This window comes from Megascapheus bottae, chromosome 2, assembly GCF_031878675.1.
Source record: "Megascapheus bottae isolate mThoBot1 chromosome 2, mThoBot2.hap1, whole genome shotgun sequence".
Classification (NCBI taxonomy): domain Eukaryota; kingdom Metazoa; phylum Chordata; class Mammalia; order Rodentia; family Geomyidae; genus Megascapheus; species Megascapheus bottae.
In genome coordinates, this window is record NC_143510.1 from 68429045 (window position 1) to 68452918 (window position 23874).

At 34.9% G+C, this 23874-nt stretch overlaps 1 protein-coding gene across 1 annotated transcript in view; it reads left to right on the forward strand.

The window, feature by feature from the left end:
* Ptprq (protein tyrosine phosphatase receptor type Q) overlaps window positions 1–23874 on the forward strand; it is a 162226-nt gene that overhangs the window by 4062 nt on the left and 134290 nt on the right. The window contains exons 4-9 of the mRNA XM_090357310.1: window positions 1457–1526; window positions 4726–4925; window positions 5635–5884; window positions 6196–6324; window positions 8538–8684; window positions 17369–17541. Coding sequence (XP_090213436.1) covers window positions 1457–1526; window positions 4726–4925; window positions 5635–5884; window positions 6196–6324; window positions 8538–8684; window positions 17369–17541 — 969 coding nt within the window. The remainder of the gene's footprint in view (window positions 1–1456; window positions 1527–4725; window positions 4926–5634; window positions 5885–6195; window positions 6325–8537; window positions 8685–17368; window positions 17542–23874) is intronic.

Genomic DNA, 23874 nt, shown 5'->3' on the forward strand with positions numbered 1-23874 from the left:
GCTTCCCATAATGGTTGAACGAGTTTGCACTCCCACCAACAGTGCAGTAGTGATCCCTCCTGGCCACATCCCCTCCAGCATCTGTTGTTATTAGTTTTCTTGATCCTGGCCATTCTAACTGGAGTGAGGTGGAATCTTAGAGTTGGTTTGATTTGCATTTCTTTTATGGCCAGAGATGTTGAGCATTTCTTCATGTGTCTATAGGCCATTTTTGTTTCTTCTTCAGAGAAGAATCTCTTTAAGTCTTTGGCTCATCTTTTAATGGGATGGTTGTTACTTTGGAGGTTAGTTTTGGAGTGATTCAATTTTTTGAGTTGTTGATATATTTTAGATATGAGGTCTTTATCTGTTGTATGGTTGGTGAAGATCTTCTCCCACTCTGTAGGCTTCCTGATTAGTTTACTAGCTATGTCCTTTGCCATACAAAAGCTCTGCAGTTTAATGCAGTCCCACTTATCCAGCCTTTCTCTGATTTGTTGTGATTCTTGGTCCTTATTAAGAAAGTTTCGACCTGTGCCAAGGAGGTCTAGTGTATCTTCTATTCCTTCTATTTCAGATGTGACCATTCTTTTTATCTGTTTCATCTCACAGTTTATAAATCAATGTTCTGACATTTACTGTGTTCAAATATGTATTAGTGATTACAGAATTACAAAAGGTATTTGGTGTGGTACATATGATATCTACAGTATAAATAGTCCTGTGGAGAGACCCTATTAAAAATTTTACATGTGTTATTTCATTTAGTCTTGGAGAAATCTCTTGCATAGGTACATCATTATTCCTATGGAAAGAAAATGAAAATGTGTTTTAGAAGAGTTAGACACAAGTAAGCTACTTGGAACGTAGTAGAACTACAATTAAACCAACATTTGTTTAATTCCAGTCATGGTATTTTGTTAATGCTTGAGAGCCTTATTCTCTTTCTGGCATTTTCTCTGCCTATTGTAATATATTTCACTATATTATTCTATTCCAAAAATAATCCACCTGGCTTTAAATATGGACTATGTAGTCTGAATTATTAGTTAGGCCTAGTTACTTTTTACAAATCACTCTGCTGAATGTTTATTTACTTAATTTGATTTGTAAAGCTACAAGCCATAATACTGAGTCCTATATTTGTCAGAAAAACAACCGTAGTTTCTAGCAAGGCAATCATAGTTTCTTCTATGAATGGATATATAGGAGAAAGGTTGAGCTTTCAAACAAGTACTACAACTGAATTCATATAGCATGATTCACATGTGACTGGAGGCAAGTGTTTTTAACTCTAATCAAGTTACCTAGCTACAAATTGTTGAGCAGAACATCTGCTATGTTGTTTTGTGGATAATATTATTGCTGTATACCTTGGAAGAGTTTTTTGAATTTTAGTATTTATTATATGAATACATCAAACGTTTTTGTTATTTTGTATTTCAGGAGTAAATTTAATGCTTTTGTTCTACTTTAGGTTGCTGCTGAAAACAGTGCTGGCATCGGAGTGTTCAGTGACCCATTTCTTTTCCAAACTGCAGAAAGTGGTAATTTCCTCACACTGTTTATTCTAAGTTAACTTAGATGTGAGTTTTTGTTATTTAAAATAAATAGAATGGAATCAGAAGAATCTAACGCTAAGATGCCGAACATTCTCTTGAGCATGGATGCCCAGTTCCTTGTACTCTTTTCAGATAGTTAATTTAAATCACTCCAAAAGTTAAACAGTAGAAACTTTGAAAAATTAAGACTAACATCCATATAATAGAAATTACCCAGTTATATCATGTAAAATACTTCTGGGGCATTTTATTTTCACTTTCCCTATGTGTGTGTGTGCCTATTGAGTCCATTAATGAAAACAAATTTACCTCACATATACAATAACTCCATATCCTACCTTTAAAAATTTAATATCACATTGTGAGCATTTTGTGAAAGTACACTTTTGAGAAACAGAGATTTTGATGGTTATCCTACCATTCCACTGTCTGCAGTTATGACCAGCAAATGTAAGCATGGCCTGTCTTCTGAGGACTAGAAGGAAAAACCCTCAAGTTATCCATGACTCCTCTTATAGTATACTTCTCCGCCATCAGAATTCCTTGCCTGTAAATGTGATCAAAATACTTCCCTAATCCTACCCTTTTCGATCTTTTCTTCCTCCCTTTGCACTTATCCTGCTTGAAGGCCCAAAACTTCCTTACAGGTTTCTGGCTTGCTTTTATATACAGCCTACTCTACCCACTAGAGCAAAGTCATAGTATAGTGTCCACTTTTTCTCCACATTGCCATTTTTTTTTAACAAGCTTTCCTTCCCCCCTTCATTGATCCAATTTGATGTGTTCCATGTTTACTGGTTTAAGTTTTAATGTCAATGTTAGCCCATTGGAACATAGTTTTAACTCTTTTCTTTACATTGCCACATGACAAAGGATGATATTTACAGATTGTGAGTTCAATGTGACAGGGTTTTTGGATTTCTGGTATTATATATTTCCACCAAGTGGTATAATTTCTACAGATATTAACCCTCCTAGCAAATGATGATTGGGACAAAAGAGAGAAACTCCAAAATTAGTGTTGACAGTGCTCATCTGGAGTGGCTGTCTCTGACTTGCTGTGTGTTTGCACCATCTTTCTATCTTTAAAAATATAAATATGCTCAATTTGCTTAGTGATCTCTAATATTTTCTCCCAAGTACATTTCTTTTTATTACTTTGGGTCCATAAAACCCAAGTTTAAGAAAGATTCCTATATAATAAAGTCCACTAATAACTTTTACTGGAAGTAATTTTTATGAATGTAAATACTCCTGAGAAATGTACACAAATTAAAAAGTGCTAATATACTAATTATTGTTATTCTGCCCACACATGCACAAAGCACAAAGCTCAGCTTCCCATGCAGCATTACTTCAGGTAAATGTAATATTTTTAATTTTATATTTCCGCAGCATCATAGCATCTTCCATTTGTTTTATTCCATTTACCTACTCTAAATAAATTTAGAAATAAATCTTTTGTATCATAGTTATTAAATTATATTTCCTAATTTTTAATTCCATTTTACCAGTTCCTTTGGAGGAAATTTCCACCCACTATTTCATCCACTTGTAATCATTCCCAGCAATACTTGAAATTTCAATTTTTTTCCATTAAAATGATTTTGCTTAAAATTTCTGAATTACTCCTATGTAACATTTATCATGCACATAGAGCCCTCCTCCCAGAACTTTCCATCTCATAATTTGTTTGGATTGTCTTTCCAAATCAAATTTGGTGTTTTTTATTTTATTATAATGTACACTCTGGTCATCTCAAGATTGGTCAGTTTTATCATTATATACTATTTTATCTTTGATTTCCCTCAAATTGACTTGTCAGTGAAAGAGGCAGAAGGATTTTAAGCATGAGGCTAGCCTGTGCTATGAGGGAAAGGCCAGTTGGAAGGTAAGGGAAGATTCGTTCTCAAAGCAAAACAAAAATACAAAAAGACACAAACAAACAATGACTTGTCTAAATTTTGGAGAATCTTGCCTATTTCTTATATTTTGAGTTACCATAAAATAACTGGACAGGGTCAGAAGTTTGGCCTAGTGGAAGAGTGTTTGCCTAGCATGCATGAAGACCCGGGTTCGATTCCTCGGTACCACATACATAGAAAAAAGCCGGAAGTGGTGCTGAGGCTCAAGTGGTAGAGCTCTAGCCTTGAGAAAGTCCAAGGACAGTGCTCAGGCCCTGAGCTCAAGCCCAGGACTGGCAAAAAAAAAAAGATAACTGGACATAATTTTCCTTTATATAATTCTCATTCCACCTCAAGTAGTATTCAGAATATTATCATTATTGTTATTATTATTAGTGGTAATAAATAATTGATAGAAAATTTTAAGGAAATTTTGAAGAAAGTTGATTTTCAGTTTCTTTAAAAATTAGAGTACAATATTCACAATCCCATAATTGACTTGGTGTCTACTTGATGTTAGGCACTAGATCTTGACAAAATTTCTAGAAATGTGTTTTTTTTTGTTTTTGTTTTTGTTTTGGGGATTTTTTTGCCAGTCCTGGGCTTGATCCCAGGGCTTGAGCACTGTCCTTGGACTTTTTCAAGGCTAGCACTCTACCACTTGAGCCTCAGCACCACTTCCGGCTTTTTGCTATGTATGTGGTACCAAGGACTCGAACCTGGGTCTTCGTTCATGCTAGGCAAGCACTCTACCACTAGGCCAAACTCCCTGCCCCGAAATGTATGTTTTGAATGTAAATGATTGGCTAATTATTTTGGTCTTTTACTTTTATGCAAGATCTACGAAATTTATCCATTGCTACCTATTTAAGGAAGTAATAAATTTATCCTGACTTGTTTACCAATTATCAACTGATGTTTTTTGAGACAGTGTTTTACTATATAGTCCAATCTGACCTAGAATTTTCAGATTTTATTTTTTTTTTTGCTTTAGAAACCCATATGCCAGAATTCTGGATGTATCCCAAAGCTTTATAGAAATGTTCATTAATGCTCATTTTGGTCCTATATCCTTGAAGTAAATAGATTTTTGCTTTAATTTCAGTTTTTTTAAAAAATTAAGGTGATAGCCAATTACATTTTCAGAAGTTACACTGAGATAGACTTTATATACAATAGATATGGATAGTGTCCTATGACATGGAAATTGGATTTCCCAATGGTATATAGATGTCGTTCTTTGTTTCATAACAAGTATATTTTTTCTGTCATTTCCTCAGCTCCAGGAAAAGTGGTTAATCTCACAGTTGAGGCTTTTAACTACTCAGCAGTCAATTTGATTTGGTATTTACCTCGGCAACCAAATGGCAAAATTACCAGCTTCAAGATTAGCGTCAAACATGCTAGAAGTGGGATAGTAGTGAAAGATGTCTCAATCAGAGTGGAGGACATTTTGACTGGGAAATTACCAGAATGTAATGTAAGTAGCTTGGACTATTTACTTACCATGTCTCAGAAACGTTAAGCAAGTTGTTAGCCTCCATATACTGCACATTTTACACAAGTGGTTATTATTTAATGTATCACTTCCACTACCAGTCCTCAGTATCATACTCTTTACAAACGGGTATATTTAGGCCATGTAGCTAGAGTGCTTGGGAATTACCCATTATAGAGTAATGGAAAGACCTCTCAAAAGTGCTAAGACTTGGCTCAGCCATAGAGGAAGGGTAGATGGGGATTTTATGTTGCAAGTATTGTATTCTAGGTATAAGGTTCTTTATCAAACCTTGAGATGGAAAAGGGGGCTATATTTCTGTGGGACAGGAGGGGAGGGCCATTCGGGGAGTAAATAGTCAAGTATGAAGTTGCAGAGAATTTGTTTTCATGGATTTGTTGTCTAGTCATGCACAGAAAGACTTGTCAAGGAATATAACAATTACTGTGGCATTATCTTTTCTAAATTAGGATATGGTTTGATTATATTCACATTCATATGCATGCATTTCCATAGCTAACTATGAGCTAGTAGCTTTATCATTTTTCATCACAGAAGAGTACTAGTACTTCTTTTTCCTCAGAATAACCATTATTTCCTTATAGCATGCAGAAAAAGAAATGGGTTATATTTCTTGTTTTACTCAAAGACAGCATGTTGTTTTCCCACTGAGCTTTGTTTTCTTCACTAGGAGAAGAGTGATTCATTTCTTTGGAGCACTACCAGCCCTTCTCCCACTCTTGCAAGAGTTACACCTCCGTCGCGTACCACACACTCCCCAGGCACACTGGCAGGGAGTAAGATCAGCTCTGTGTGGAAAGAGCCCATCAGTTTTGTGGTAACACATTTGAGACCATACACCACTTATCTTTTTGAAGTTTCGGCTGTTACAACAGAAGCAGGCTATATTGATAGTACCATTGTTAGAACACCAGAATCAGGTATGACTGCATTTTTGTTATAATAAGGTTATAAATTATTTATATAAAATTCTTTCATTTTGTCATAGATTATTTGAATAACACTCATCCCTTACCTCTCAGAAACTGTCTCCTTTTTTTTTTTAACAAACATCCAATGTAGAGTTATCTCCATATTTAAAAATCCTTACAGTGTTAGTTTTATGTGATCCTTATGAGCTTTCGGTTTTCAGTGTAGTATTTTCTCTTAAAAATTTTATGTTCTTAATAAAAGTTTATATTCCTTATTTTAAATAAATATCCTATATTCATTTTTTGTGTAATCATTTTAGTTCCTGAAGGACCACCACAAAATTGCATAACTGGCAATGTTACAGGAAAATCCTTTACAATTTCATGGGACCCACCAAATACAGTAACGGGCAAGTTCAGTTATAGAGTGGAATTATATGGCCCTTCGGGTAAGTCTTAATCCATTTTGCGTTCAACTTTTGGAACAAAAATTGCTTCTTATTATTTTCAAAACTTGACAAACTTTTATTTTTTAAACATGTTAAAATTTGAGTAAATCAAAGGAAGTAATCAGTAAGATGAGGTCATTTAGATTATTTGTTTTAATCATGTGAACAAAAAAACTAGTTATGTTCTCGGTTTACAAATCCTCAAGATAACTGTGAAAAGGGATATGCATCTTCAAACATTTGAACTAGACGACCTTGGCTTACAGAACTGTGCGATTTGATTAATTAAAATCAATTTTCTACTTAGAAAAGAGTCCATTTCTGACCATCAAAGCTCTCTGGGAAATAAGGAAGAAAATTTCTGTACATTTTTACTGTGAACATAAAATAAAATAAAAATAAAGCCTATTAAAATAAAATAAAAATAACATGAAAATAAAGCCTATTAAAATGAACAAGATGGGCAGCTTTATAAAGTAACAGATTCTCTCTTTTTTAAGCAGAACTGGAGCATTCACTTGTCAGATGATTTAAGAGTTTCAAGTATTACAGGGAGTAAATTAAGTCAGCTATAAAAATTCTTTTGATCTGAAATTTTGTGGTTCTGTGAAAGAAGTTTAACTCAAACAATGATGAAATAGCATGACTACATACATTTTTCATTTAGTTGAAAAATAGAAAAAGATTGGAAATTGTAAGACATTTCATTTTGTAATTTCTATCCTATGAATCACACACAAGTAACCATTATTTGTGAATAGCTTATATTCCTTAAATTCTGAAATATGTACAATTCCTAAAAACGATAGTCCTTTCTGCACCCCACCCCACATTCAGAAACAGGCATGGGTACACAGATATCTCTTTTTTAAAATCTATTTTTCAAGACTTTCTTGAAGTAAATTTTCTTTTGTGAGACTGGTTGATCAAGTAAAACACATATAGTTACGACAGTACTTAACATGAAATCATTACTCAGCTTGGCAGGAGTGGTTTTTAACGGTGTATGTATGGTAAACCTTATTGGCATGCTATAAGGAAAAGTTGGGGAAGAAAATTAGAAGAGTAGATATACACAACCCTTAAATTTGGCTGCAATAAAACAAATCTGGACAGGAAGTAGAATAATTAGGTATGAGAGTAAGTAGTAGAGTCAAAATGCTTGTTTGTCCTAGGAACAAATAAGGTATGGTTGGTAAAAATGAATGCAGAAAAGAGAGAAATAATAGGATAAGCATGTGATTTTGCTTCCAGTCCTATCAATTGTGTGCTCTAATACTTTTCTATAGCTCCCTTCTACTAGAAGTTCAGGAGGACTTGAAGGCTTAGCTAAGCAGCCAGTTATTAACAATGGCATTGAAACTGTATAACTAGTGAACATCAAGTAGAAAGAGAGCAAAGAAAATAAGATAAAAAATAAAATAGTAAGACCAATGGATTGGAATTTCTAGTAGACTGAAAAGTGTTGCTTCCATTTCCTGAACAATTAAAGTACGGTTAAGGAAAAGAGGCAGAAGACAAGTGAGTGAACTTGAAAAAGTAGATAATTTGTAGTTATTAGTAATAGTGATTTGTAATGTAGGCAGGAGTGTCTGTAAGAAGGCAGAGAAGATTATTTAAAACAATAGCGTATAGCTTAACGGTTATCACTCCTGATATTAAACGCATCACACAATGAAAATTAGATCTAGAGTGAGGCCATCCAGAATGTGGTAGTGGTAACTGGAGGGCGAGTTGGTACTCTAGGATTTAAAGGTGCAGGCTTGGTAAGGAGGCATGGAGAACTGTCTGGGCAGACACATTTCCACTCATCAGAGGAACAACCCCTCTGGTGCTTGAAGGCTGTGTAACTTGAGAGCTGCTTGTGGTGGCTGCATGTTCTCAGAAGAGAGCCAGGCTTTAACTAAATAATATGGTAATACAATAGGACTTTGTGATTTAACAGAATAATTATTAAACACTAAAATATGTTTATACTCTTTACATTGTTTTAAATTGGTATCAATTACTATTTTATAAAATTTCCTAAATAACTCATTTATAATTAATTTCAGTGCATAGCCTTACTGGTCATTGTTCTTGGCTGTATAGATAGATAGATAGATAGATAGATAGATAGATAGATAGACAGGTAGATAGATAGATATTGTGTGACTGTTAATTATCTGTAGACATCTTCTGTTTCTTTTTTTCTTTTCTTCTTTTTTTTGTAGGTCGGATTTTGGATAATAGCACAAAAGACCTTAGATTTGCATTCACTAACCTAACACCATTTACAATGTATGATGTTTACGTTACGGCAGAAACCAGTGCAGGGATTGGACCCAAGTCAAATCTTACAGTATTCACTCCTCCAGATGGTAAGAATGTTTCCTTTAGAGTTAATGATATATCTCTTTCTTTGTAATTTTGGTGAATTGCTAAAACATAGTTTTAAAGCCCTTCCTTCCTTCCTTCCTTCCTTCCTTCCTTCCTTCCTTCCTTCCTTCCTTCCTTCCTTCCCTCCTTCCTTCCTTCCTTCCTTCCTTCCTTCCTTCCTTCCTTCCTTACTTCCTTACTTCCTTGCTTCCTTTTGCTGGTACCATAATTTTGAACGCATGGCCTCACAGTTACGTATTTACTTGTTTATTTATCTGGCTGACACTCTATCCCTTGAACAATACCTCCTGCCCAATGTTTTTCTTGTTATTTTAGACTTGGGGTTCTGTTAATTTTTCTGCCGGGAGTAACCATTGGTGACCAGATTAGCTTATATTTTGTAATCCAAATTACTATCTAATTTATACTAGATATTTAGCATGGAGCTTGCTTCACAAGTAAAGGGACTCAAGATCAAATAAGATTAGGAAATAATCATCATATCAACCTGTTAGATGATTCATAAAAGTGTCGCATGACCTCAAGACCTCATAAATCTAACATGATATTATTTAAATATAGGGTTTAGATTGCAATGTTATTTTCTCACAAAACTAAATCTTGGAGGAATCTAATTTTTTCATGTTTATAACAAAATGTATTTATAAAGAAAGGGTAAGGGTATTCTTGCAAGTGAAAGTTCCTTGTGGATACAGGATACAAATTTTTCAGCCTTTACTAAATTTATAAAAGCAATATTTCTCTTCGTGTAATTTTCTTAGCTGTATTTAATGATCATTATTATTTTAGTTTATTCTACTGCTTTTATAATAACCATAGTATTTTACAACTTGCTAAATATTTCCATTTCTATTTAGACATCATCATTATTGAAAAGCATACTATAATTCTTACATAATAGATGAACATTTGCAATAGTTTCTAGTTTCATTTCATTTGTGTGGCCAAGTTCACATGCTCATTCATACAATAATCATTCAAATATTTGATCACTAGGGGGCAGCAACTATTAGGAAATTTTACACATCACTTAACAAATTTGATAGTATCTAATTGTTGAAAGAATGAAAACATGTTTTGTCTATTTAAATGAAATTCCTAGTGTATTTATTTTCAACACATCGATTATCACAGGAATACATGCTCATATAGAAAATGCCCTTGTTTATCTTCAAATTTTGCCATGTCATTTCTTTTGGAAGATATTTTAGTGTTGTGTAGTGTTTCTCATTAGACTTTAAAATTTCCCATCTCCATCTAAATATAGCTCTTCAGAAACTAGATTGATTTTTACATGGTTGTTAAATACACCAAGAATCTTGACCTTTGTCTTTTTTTGGGGGGGGGGTCATGGGACTTGAACTCTGGGCCTGGGCACTGTCTCTGAGCTCTTCAGCTCAAGGCTATGGCCCTACCGCTTGAGCCACAGCCCCACTTTCTATTTTCTAGTGGTTAATTGAAGGTAAGAGTCTCATGGATTTTAGTGCCTGGGCTGGCTTTGAACCGAGATTCTCAAATCTCAGCTTCCTGAGTAGGATTACAGGCACAAGCCACTGTGCCAGGCTCATTGACTGTCTTAATAGCATTTTCTCTGCCAACTACTTGACCCACTAATTTTGGTCCTTCTACTACACCATCAAGTAAGTCCTAAACCTTTGTATGCTTTTAAGGACAACACTAGGTTCAGTTCTCAGTGCTGAAACAGACAGACAAACAAAACGTGATTTGTTGTCACCATTTTTAGCCTATGTCATTTGACAAAAGTTTTCATAAAATGCTATATTGTATATTTTGCATAGTGCTTAAATTTTATTTGTTTTTTATTTATTTTTTTTTTTCCAGTCCTTGGACTTTCCTCAAGGCTAGTGTTCTACCCTGAGCCACCAAAACACTTCTGGCTTTTTCTGTGTATGTGGTACCGAGGAATGGAACCTGGGTCTTCGTGCATGCGAGGCAGGCACTCTACCACTAGGCCAAACTCCCGGCCCTTAAATTTTATTTTTATTTTATTTAGTAAATAAGTACTGTTTTTGCCAGTCCTGGGGCTTGTACTCAGGGTCTGGTCACTGTCCTAAGGTTTTTTCAAGGCAAGAGCCTTTCCACTTGAGCCACACCACCACTTCTGGCTTTTTCTATGTATGCGGTACCAACGAATGGAACCAAAGGCTTAGTGAATGCTAGACAAGCAATATACCACCAGGCAAAACTCTGGGCCCAAATAAGTACAATTATTTTTTAAATTGGGTCATGGGGCTTGAGCTTGGCCTGGGCCCTGTCCCTGAGCTCTTCATCTAAAGGCTACCATCCTAACCACTGGGCCTGGACACTGTCGCAGAAATATTTTAGCTCAAGGCTAATGTTACCTAACCTTGAGCCAAGCCCCACTTCCTGTTTTTCTAGAGGTTAATTGGAGTTAAGAGGTCTCATGGTCTTTAGTGCCTGGACTGGTTTTGAACCTTGATCCTCAGATCTCAGCTTCCCGAGTAGCCATTGTGCCCCGGCTATAAGTACAATTTTAAAAGCATTTTTCAACCCATTTCAAATGGGACTCTTTTTTTTTTTGCAGCCAAGAACCCGGAATATATCATTTTACTTATATAATCATTTTACAGGCTACATGCTGGTGCGTCTCTGGGGGGCCGGATGGTAGGCTACCATTGTCAACACGTAAGCTCCCCTAAAGACTGGAAAGACATGTCTTATCTCCTCAAACGCACTCTCTGGGGATTGTAGAGCCTTAGAATGTGATTCAGGTTAATGCTCTAACAACTATATTAAGTTAATTTTTCTGCTTCTGACAATACTAATTAATCCTGGTCCCAGCAATTATAATTTTTCAACAAAGGAATCTAAGCTCTACGAGAAATACTTCAAAAGTTATTAGAACTATCTGCATTCAATTAAAAAGGGAGAGCTCAATTGTTTAATAGTTTTCATTTCCTGTTACTATATGGTTCTTTGTAGTCAAATGAAGATTAATCTATTTGCTTCCTCATATTCAAAAGAGCTTTATAATCTGCTTAAAAATAGAGCTGTTAATGGTACTGCATAGCTAGCAGCCTAGCTCTTAGGAGGATAAGGGAAGAGGATCAGTAACTTCTACGTATTTTCTATGTACAGTTGTGCAATCTCTGTTGCAAAACCCAAATTTCCATTTTGTCAGTGGCCTTTACTTTTCCCAAAATGCATTTTAGTGGAAGTTGAACTTGCTAGATAATGGAAAAGTTATTTTAATGTATTTTCTTTGATACAATGTCACTTTTCCACATTTTCTCTGATAGCTTTTCACTTATGAACTTAAATCATTTGCAATATTTTCATTATACTTTATTGTGATGATATATAAAGGGGTTACAGTTAGGTAGTGGGTACATCTTGAATATTGATACCATTTTCTTGTTTTTCTTATGCTTTTCTTCCTCCCACCCTCTCCAAATTATCTTGTTTTCCCCCTTCCCTTCCCTGTTTCAGATAAACAAATAAATATATATACAATATACCAGTTACCAGAGTCAGATACAGTAACAACACGAGATAAATCAAAGGGGAAAAAAGAAAAGAAATAATTTCACATAGTACATGAAGAACAAAAAATCACAACGACAAACCTCTTATTTCCATATCCTGGAATTCATTTGCTTAGCCTCATCCATTATCAGCCTATGTACATGAGCTATTTTGATCCTCTGCTAGGAGATTCCTAGATGTATACTAATTATTACAAATGAGGGAAGCCATGGAGCCTATGTTCCTTTGGGTCTGGCTTACTTCACTTAATATGATTTTTTCCCTCAGTCTTTCCATTTCATTACAAATGGGGCAATGCCATTCTTTCTGATGGAAGCATAGAATTCCACTGTGTATAAATACTGCATCTTCTACTGAGGGGCTTCTGGGTTGGTTCTATAGCTTAGCTATGGTAAATAATGCTGCAATGAGCATCATTGTGCTAGAAGCTGGTTTGTGGACATTTGGGTAAATGCCCAGGAGTGGGATTGCTGGGTCATAGGGGAGCTCTATGGTTAGTCTTTGGAAGAACTGCCATACTGCTTTCCATAGTGGTTGAACAAGTTTGCACTCCCACCACCAGTATAGTAGTGATTCCTTCTGGCCACATCCCCTCCAGCATCTGTTGTTATTAGATTTCTTGATCATGGCCATTCTAACTGGAGTGAGGTGGAATCTTAGAGTTGTTTTGATTTGCATTTCTTTTTTTTTAATATTCATGTCAATTTTATTTATCTAAATATATCCATTAAAATAGCTCTTTTTCCCTCGGGAGGTAGAGATCAGGGAGATCTAGTAAACTCAGGCAAAAAGTTAGGGAGACCCTATGTCAACAAACAAGCCAGGTATATATTAGTTCATACTATAATCTCAGCTATGAAGAAAATATGGGAGAATTTATTGCAGTTTCAGGACAGCCTAGTCCCAGAACAAAACAAAAACAAGAACTTGTGAGAACTTTTCTGAAAAATAACCTAAAACAAGAAGAACTAAAGAGTGGAGAGTGTGGCCTTGTAGTAGAGTACTTGCCTAGCGTGCACAAAGCTCTGGGTTTGATTGCTCAGTACCACATACACAGAAAAACCCAGAAGTGGTACTGTGGCTCAAGTGACAGAGCACTATCCTTGAGAAAGCCTGAGAACAGTGCCCAGGCCCTGAGTTCAAGCCCTAGGACTGGAAAAAAATAAAAAGGAATGAGAGTATTGCCTAGCAAGTGTACGGATCTGAATTCAAATAAATAAAATAAAAAGCATCTGTGTAGCTTCTACTTTTTATTAAATCCTGTGAACGATAAGAAAGAATAGTCAGAGAAACAAAAAAGAAGAAATGATAGTTTCCTATTTTATTTTTCTCTATAGCTAATGCCATGTAAGTTTAGCCAACTTTACCATTAGATTCTACCAAAAAGAAGTGCAAAGTATCATGCATGTACCTTTATATAATTATAGTGCTGTCAAAGTATATGCATTTGTAAGTATCTGGCTCCAAATAAAGGGGTTGCCATTCAACGAAGCAGTTTATAAATATTCTGCATCTTGAACAATATCATCCTACCAAGATTCTCACCCACCTTCCTCTACTCAGCCCTTCCCTCAGTTTTCTTGATTTTGTAGCATATACATTGAAATTTATGACTGCATTTTCCCCTGCTTCTTCTCTTTGTCTACTCTCCTCCCCTAGAAAATTCTTTTAGATTACAGAAAGATTCCTGTATGGAAATATTATAAGACACTTTCCAATTTTTATCATCTAGACAGGGGTTAGTAAGCTTTTGCTCTTTAATCACAGAAAATTGATATTTTAATGTTAAACCTGGCAGTGACTCTTGTAAGATACATAGCTTGGTCTGTAGTTTAAAGAATTGGGTGACAAGCTGGGTTTGGCCTACAGGACATAACTTCCTCTACTGGACTATCTCACTAATAGCCACAACCGTATTGTGGAAGTGTTAGATGAGGAGAACCACTCAAAAAGCCCAAACGTTTGTTGGAAGGGGCGACATTGATCAAGATGTATTATACTCATAAAGTGCATTTCTTTTATTGCTAGAGATGTAGAGCATTTCTTTGTGTGTCTATAGGCCATTCTTTTTTCCTCTTCAGAGATGTTTCTGTTTAAATCTTTAGCCCACCTTTTAATAGGGTGGTTGTTTCTTTGAGGATTTGTTTTTGAGAGATTCAATTTTTTGAGCTGTTGGTATATTTTACATATGAGGGCCTTATCTGTTGTATGATTAGTGAGGATCTTCTCCTACTCTGTGGGCTTTCTATTTAGTTTGTCCTTTGCCATACAGAAGCTCTGCAGTTTAATGCAGTCCCATTTGCCCAAACTTTCTTTAATTTGTTACATTTGCAATATTTTTAACCAGTTATGTATCTGTTTAGGTTCTCATTTGTCAGTAAAATTTGCAGATGTATTTTTATTTGCAAATGAATCTTTGATAGTCATTCTACACTTAATGGACAACCCTTTCAGAATTGATGATGAACCATGAAAAAGTTTCTCGAATAGTGATTTTTTTTTTAGTTTGTAACAGTATCAAAAGAGCTCAAGCTAATCTACTTAATAATCTGTGGTATAGCCGACCAACAATCTTTTCAAAGAGAAGATACAGTTCTGTTTATTTTATCCTTTCTTCGTTTCCATATATTGGAGTTCATTTTTAAAAATTTTATTTTATTTTCAGGGTGATTTGTAGAGTGTTTTACAGTTGCATTTATTAGTGAATACATTACTTCTTAATTTCACTCAAGGGAAAATATAGAAACACTTAACTTTTTCTCATACACACATATAACGTACTTTTTATTTTCTTTTTATCTCTTGACACAATGACTTTTAATAGAAGTATCAACAGGCATTCAGGCTCTAGGTCCAAAGCTGATCAATTAAAGAGACATGAGAAACACTTAATTTTTATGTGAAACAATTTTAGATGTTAGATGGAACAGCTTAATGTTGATTGAAAAGTAGATATTAAAAGTTTGGGGCTGGGTGTTTGGCCTAATGGTAGAGTGCTTGTCTAGTATGCATAAAGACCCAGGTTCCATTCCTCGGTACCACATACATAGAAAAAAGCTAACGCTAGTACTGCGGCTCAAGTGGTAGATCTCTAGCCTTGAGAAAACTCAAGGACAGTGGTCAGACCCTGAGCCCCATCGCAGGACTGGCAAAAAATAGTTAAAAAATATCTGCTACTTATTTGGTTAACAGTCGAGTAAATATATACATATAATAAAATATGCATACATCCTAATGTGCTGTGTATATTTGATATCTTCCCATAAGCTTCATTTGTTATATCATGTGGAATAAACCATCTTGTTTATTTTTAATAAGCTTTATTATTGTGATCATTCACTGATTAAACTCTTTCTACTAGTCAAGACTCTAGATGAGCTCACCTTGAATTGGAAAATGTCTGATCTTTTCTGTGATTTATATCACAAAATAGTGATGAAGTGTTTTCCTGTATCACAGCCTCCAAATAAAGTGTTAAAGGTAGAATGAGAGCTCTGCTATTTTAATACTTGTGTTATTTTCATGTCTAAGTAGAAAGCTGTTCCATCATTGAAACGGTAGTTCATTAAATCCAGAAGCATAAGGTCATTATTTTAATTAAATAAATGGGAGATTCAATGGGCTAGCCAATGGTAGAAATATTCATGCTGATTTTGTCTCCAATACTTGTGATTTGCACATGCTGGACACCAGAATCTTGACTACTGGAATAATTAAAATGGAAGTTATCACATTGTTTTCAGTATTTTCCCATTGTCTTAAAAACGAGATAACCATTCCTTTCTGTTTCCTTTAAGACAACGTGTGTGTCTTTGATATGGAAGTTAGTATGTCCAAATCATTGCAAAACAGTTTAGGAAAATAAATTTAATGTGTGTGCTTATCTTGATCATAAATTACAATGTTTTGATGTCATATATTTTCATTATAAAACCTATATTTTATCATTTCTCTTGAAATATTTAGAAAAATAAAATTGTTACCCATATATGTATATTTTATTTTATATATTTTTTAAAATTTAATTTTCTTTTTGTTATCTATATTATGGTTGAAGAAGGTGAGGATTTGGAGGATAATTCTTAATTATGCAATGAACTATGAACATAAATAGTCAAAGTCTTCATCCATTATTTTGAGGGACCGGGGAGTTTCCCAGATGTAACAGGAATATTGGTGATATTTTAAGGAGCCTGCTTTAAATATTTGGTTCTTTATCTTAACCAGTTGTTAATTTGTCCGAGTTTTTCTTTACCACTATAGAAACCGATAGCCTCTATCATTGTGGTTCACATGATTAACCTGAACATTCAGCAGAAAAAAAATATGTTAACTACACACAGTTTCACATAATAAATTAAAAGTTACATTTATTAATATTACATTTATTAACAATGTTTTATTCCCAAAGAAATATTGTTTATGTTGTATTATTATAAGTTTTTCTTTGCCAGTCTTGGGGCTTGAATTCAAGGCCTGTGCACTATCCTTGAATTTTCTCAAGGCTAGCACTCTACCTTTAGCCAAAGCATCACTTCTTGCTTTTTCTGTACATGTGGTACCAAGGAATTGAACCAGGGCTTCGTGCATGTAGGTAAGCATTCCCAGCTCTGTGTTATTATAACTTTTACGAAGCCTTTATTCTATCTGGGTGTTAATCATTCAATAATAGCTTTTTATGGAAATTATTTGTATTGATATATTCTGATTTAAAAAAAATTATTCTAGGAATTGAATTCGGGATCTTTCACTTGCTAGGCAAGAGCTCCATACTTCCAGCCCTCCTGTTTGTCTTGCAGTAAAAATCTCCTTCTGCTACCTCTGAGTAGCTACGCCTTCTCCATAACAATTTGTTTTGATCAAAATTGATTAAAATTTTGATTTTAGAAGACTATTTTATCTTAGTCTTGTTCTTATTTATGTTGGAAAGAAATGCTCAGAAATTTAATTAAAGAATCTTGGAATCTAAGAAATCATATAGCGTATTTTTTTCATTAAATTTGTCAACTATGTCAGTTCATTTCCTAAAAGCATTGTTTATATGCTTTGAATCATAACTCAAGGGTTTAGGGCATTTTTTAAAAAAATTTGAAGGTATAATTTCCCTCCCTTATACCTTTCTTTTTCCTTCTTTTAGTTCCAGGTGCAGTATTTGATTTACAACTAGCAGAGGTAGAGGCCACAGAAATAAGAGTTACTTGGAGAAAACCACGGCAGCCAAATGGAATCATTAACCAATACCGAGTGACTGTGTTGGATTTAGAGACAGGAGTTATCTTGGAAAACACTTTGCTCACAGGAAAAGATGAGGTATTACACTCCCATTTCCCATCTTGGTTCTGGTGGAATTCTTAGGTGTAGACCTTGCTTCTGTTATCATTGACAGTTTAATCTGGGGACATTTGGCTTGACCTTTCTGCACTTCAGATTCTTAGTTAAGGAGGGGATTTAAAAAGTCCATATAACACAGGGTTAACAATGAAGGCTTAACAAGTAGCATGTATAAGGAACTTAGACTGTACCTGGCATATAGTAGGTGTTATGCTATTATTTGAGACCTGTTGAAATGATTAATTTTGACATTGATCATTTACCCTAGTTGATTTTCAATATTTGTTTCTGAATCCTCTCTCAGTAGGAGACATTACACTTTAGTTGTTGTTGCTGTTATATCAGACCTGTTTCTGACACTTTCATTTCCCTGTGTGATTGGTGTTTGTCTTTCAGAAAGATGATGAGGAGAGATGGATGTAGCACAAACTCTAAATCTGAATGGCTTAGGGTTGCTGCCCATAGTCTAGTTCTTTGATCTGGGACAAGTCAACTTTCAGAGAGTTCTTACTTACATTTTTATAATATGATTCACATGCTTATCTTAGATAGGTGGAAAAATGCTTGGTTTAGTAAGTTCATTTATTATCATTAGTATTATTTTTACTTTGATACCTCCCTTAGGAAATAGATGCTGTCCTTCCATTTCTATTAGTTAACTAATTGACACTCCCTGTCTCAAGATCTCTTTAACTCCTTGAAATTTTGTTTGAAGTCATCAGCAACCACAGTATCAAATATAGTAATGAAATATTTTAACCATTTTATACTTATAAGGAGACCTTAGGTGAATAATTCTTCCCTAAAAGAAATCTATTTGCTTTTTCAGAATCAACCCTTGTACCTCTCACTCTCCAGCTTTTTAGACCATTTGCCTAAGTGCTTTCTTTTATATGCTGAGTCGTTGCAATACTCAGGCTAGCTTGAAACAAGTACAAATGAAGATGATAGAAAAGCCAACACTCTAACACTCTTTTCTATTTTCTAACACCTTTATAAAGGGTTTTCTAGAGAGTTCTGTTTCCAATCATCTCAAAACATTTTCTTCAAATGGTCTCACAGTTTCAACCACTATTTCTGATAGATATGACTCTTCCCCCTCACCCCCTGATCCTTCTTGCTGACACTGTGAATTCCTAATTGCACCTGTCTGTCAGAAGTTTTGCTAGGTCTCACCATATCAAACCAACTTCATTCATTGCCAAATAAAACAAAACAGAACAAAAGCCTTTCTTGTGGTAACAGAGTGATAGGAGTAGACAGTAGAAAGGCAATGAATTTGGGAAAGGGCACAGATACTGGAGAGCGAGTTCTTGCTGACAGAAACGAGGCGAACCTCTGAAGGTTTCATAGGTCACATGGAAGAAAACTTGTCCCGTCATTAACAATTTCAATAAGCATAGAAACTTGGTCTGAAGAGAAGCTGTCTTAAAGCCTTGGTACCAATAACAAGCTTAGATTTCCCTAATCCCTTGGGCTAACCTGAAGGTCATATTTAATCAGTAATGGCTCACAAGCCTTTGAGGGCAAGACTTCGTGGTATCCTTATGTATTGGGTACTTGTCTTTTTGGATAATATCCTTGTCCCATGAACATTTGAAATCTTGGCGTTATTCCTGACTTATTAGCATTCAATAATCACAATATTAAAGCCTTTTCATGAGCCACCAGTGCCTGGCCCAGCTGTTTTTTGATAATCAGATGAATGCTGATAGAATCTTGGGGACAATGGGACACTCCCTGTTCCTATAGGCCTCTGACTTATCTTTACACCACTCTGAAGAGGTAATTGTAAAGATTTTAACTCTTTTAATATAGCCCAGACAGACTTTCCCTTTGCCTTTTTTAGAAATGGTGATCAAGAAATCACTGGTACTTCCATTTCTTCCTAAAATGTGCTTATTGTTTATCAACCTTAATACATTTGTACAGTTTAGTACTTTCATGTTCTTTTGTATGGCAAGCAAATTCCTACTTATTTTTGAGATACAGCTTCCATGTCCAGTGGTTTTTTTTTTTCACTCTTGTGAAAACCATTGTGGAAAGCAGTATGGCAGTGCCTCATAAGGCTAAACATAGAGCTCCCTTATGACCCAGCAATTCCACTACTTGGCATTTACCCAACCATCCAGAAGCTAGGGCATACTAAATTCACTAGCACAACGATGTTCATTGGATCCTTATTCACTATAGCAAAGATATGGAACCAACCTAGATGTCCCTCAGTTGATGAATGGATCAACAAGATGTGGTATTTGTACACGAAGGGAACCAAGTTTTATGATTTGGTTAAGGACTTTTCTGTTTGGGCACGTTGATAAAGTTTCTGACTACTTTGAATGAGTTAATGCTGACTGCAATGAGATTATGACCTTTTGATATAGTTCTCTGAATACAGTACAGTGAGATGAGAGTCATGACTAAAAAAAGTCTCACCATCAAATTACATTCCTACCGTAGTCCTATGAATTCTCTGGTGTTCATTCATTTGTAAGCTGTGTCTTAACACATTTGATGGCATTAAAAAAAACTCTTAACATGTTTTAATTATTGTTGTTCTGTTGCTACTGTCCAAGTGCCCCTTTCTAGCTCCTGTGAGTTACTCCTGTGCCACAGAACTCAGCATTCTCTACTTCTTTAGTATCCCTTCCCTGTAATCTTTGAACACAGTATGAAATGTCCTATTATAGAAGTGTTACATAAAGATACATTCAGTATAGCCACAGTTAAAGTATCAATGATGTATTTATCCTGGTGTTAAGTATCTAGGTTCTTTTTCCTACTTTTAGTGAAAATTTCCATGTTGAATGTTTTAGAACATATAATTTCTATTAAAAATAGAATCATATTCCCCTAAAAATATTAAAGCCTTTAATTTCTACCTTCAGACTATGAGTTTCATGCATCTCTGATTTTTCCATGTCCTGACCCTGACAAAGGATTGCATATTCTCTTACTTGCAATTTTGTTATCTCATGGTATTTACTATGCCCTTGATGTGTAATAATTTATTACAAATTTAGTAGCTTCACACAATTTGTACTTGTTATCTTATAGTTTCTATGAGTTAGGAGTTCAGACAGAAATCAGAAAACTTCTAGCTTTATGTCAGGTTGAGCCGGGGTCTAGGTGAACTGTGGTCTCATCGTAAGTTTCCTTATGAACTGCAAAACCACTCAGGCCTTGGCTTCTTGCAGGCTCTTAGTTGGTAACTTTATTCTTTCCTTAGAGAACCACTCCTTAATATTTTGCTGTAACGTCTTCCTCAACCAGGTCATGAAATTCCTCAAACAAGCAGGGAAGATCTATATAGGCAATGTGTTCATGGGGCAAGTGACACGTCCTATTGTGCTCAAAGGCAGAGATACAGAAACATGAACTTCAGGAGGCAGGAAAATGGGGTACTGTCAGAGAGGCTAGGTGCCACAATTTCTCAGCCCACTGCTTTATGTTTCACACAGATATGAGAATAGTCTGTGTAGTTTTTAGTATCTCTTTTATACTATAAAGTTAACCAAATAATAATTGAGGCCAGATGAGGAATGGGTGAGTTTGTACATGTAATTATGTAATGTGGCTTCTCACTAGCATAGCAGAAAGTCAATAGATACCAACTAAGAGAATCATAACAGAGGCAGAAACATAGTGTTTAGTGATTTTAGGAGTAAAATTCATGAGTCTTGAAAACAGTAATGGTTCATGTGTTGCTTTGAAGGAGTAAGGCTCTGAGAGAGTAGACAGGATTTTTATTTGGATTATAAATTCTTTATTACTCCTGAAGTATCACTTCTATAATGTGTAAAACATTTTCCGTATGGTCATCCAACATTTATTTATTAACTGTGAATGAAATTCTAAGTACTCCATAAAGCTCAGGAGAAATAAGAATGAATAGGAAGCAACCATTGCCTCCTAAGGTTGAAGAGTTGGTCTAACTATCCTATTTAGATGTATGCCATAAACAATAGCACTATGAGGATCAGATATGAAATGAGGAGAATGGTTCCCAATCCTTCCTGTGCCTTCAGGTGGAAAGAATTTGAACAAATAACTAGAATGGTGCCAAAAACTTGAGCTGAGGTCACATGTGCAAACATGTACAGAATTTCACTGACCACCCTAACACAGTAGCTTAGAATGTTAATCTCTGTATAAATAACTTCAACACACAATCACTTTGTAATTAATTGAAAACAAAGGACATAGTTTCTGTAACGTATATCCTTTGACTAAACTCAAAGTGTTTCGTTACTTGCGGCTTCTAGGTCCTAATGGATTATTTTCCTGTGTGTATGTCCTAGTTTGTTAATTAATCTCTGTCTTGTGAAAGTTTAGTATTTTGTATAGAATTCAGCTAGAAAGAAACTGAGAAAAATTATTTTCTTTTTTCGATACAAACTTATTCTTACCAAAGATTTAAATTAATTTATCTCATAGTCTCATTGCGTTGAGACTGAATTCTGAAAACCCTTAAAATCACCCTTTTGTACATTGATTTTTGGATGAATTTTACATGTATATTTGATGTTGTACTTCTGTTTAGAAGTCTGAAACTTTTTTCTAATAGACATTATCTTGATACATAGTATTATAAACATCTGAGAATAATATCAATATATCTTTTATCTAAGTTATTTCTGAAGTGTATGAGAAAGTATTATAGTACCTAGCCAAATGGAGCAAAATGAGGTTAAGGACAGTGAAATCAGGCTAAGGACAGAAAGTTTAGGAAAATCTTGAGGTTAATTTACTTTATTGAGCACAAATGGGACATATGGTATTAAATAAGCCTTAAGTATTTGTCACTCAAATGTCTAAGATGATACAGTTAAGTTACAGTTTAAGTTATATTTATGCTATGTTTTTTGTGTGTGGGTCATGGGGTTTGAACCTTGGTGTTGTCCCTGAGCTCTTCAGCTCAAGGCTACCACCCTGACCTTGAGCCACGCTCCACTTCCCATTTTCTAGAGATTAACTGGAAGTAAGAGTCTCAGGTCCTTTTGTGCCCAGGCTGGCTTTGAACCTTGATCCTCAGATCTCAGCCTCCTGAGTATTATGCCTATATTTAATATATTAAATTATGCCTATATTAAAATAAAAATATTTCTTAAGAATAAATCTTGACTACATTCTCTTTCCCTTCATCTTTCATTTACCTTAATCCCCTTCGCCATCCCCAGCTTTGAAAGTACTCATTTCCTGGTCTTTATTTTGTTGGGCTTTGGATTTCCTTTTCTAAGAAATTACGCTATTTGAGTTTTCCCTTGAATCTACCATATCTCAGTTAATATCTTTGTAAACATTTGCATACCACCCAACATGCTTGCTAACAGGTTTACAAGATAAATCTAGCTTCCACATACAAGGGAAAACATGAATCCTTTGTCTCTCGGTGCCTGACTTACTTTACTTAATATAATTTTTCCAGGTGTTTCCATTTCTTTATGTAAATACAGTATCATTTTTCAAATGTATGAGTATACTACAAAATTAATGAGAAAGCAAGGGAAGTGATAGATCGGGAGGATGCATGAAAGGAGTGAAAGGCTGAAAGGAGCAAAATGGATCGAGAAGTATTTATAAACTGCATTAAAACGCACTCCTTTATACAATGACTTAAAGAATAATTTTAATTAATTATTTAATTATTTTTATCTTCTTTTTAAATAAGAAATCAGTGATTGAAGGGTTGATATTGATCATATGCACTGAACTCATAATCTCACTTGCTAAACTGAAACTTCTTTGAAAAACTACTTAAATCATATCAGATATTTCATTCATTCAATTCAGCAGATCTTCAGTGAGCCTAAAATGATAGAGGTCAGATTTTTTTCTGCCGAACAATATCACACTTACTACAATGAAGATAATTACATGCAGAATTAAGTTGGTTTATTCAGGTGGATTTGGAATTTAACTCTGAAGACTTCCAATTCTTGCACATAAATTCCAAGGATTCCTGGCTAGCATATGCAAGGTCTTTTATGTTGATAAATTGTGACATTCACATTCAACTCAGTGTCCCTCACCAGGGACAGTTTTGCTCTCCAAGAGACATATGGTAATCTCTGGAGACATTTTCATTGTCTTAACTAGGAGTATGAGTGAATAGGAATACAGAATGCAGCTAGATATATTAAAATGCCCAGGGTCCTCTAGGACCCATAACAAAAGTATCTCATAGAGAATGCCAGTGGTGCTTAGGTTATCCTTCATGTTCATTGAGTCCAAACTTTTAAATATTATGGTAGAGGTTTTAGTTTTAGCTTCTTGCTTCCCTTTCTACCTGTTTCTGTCTTTTATCATAAC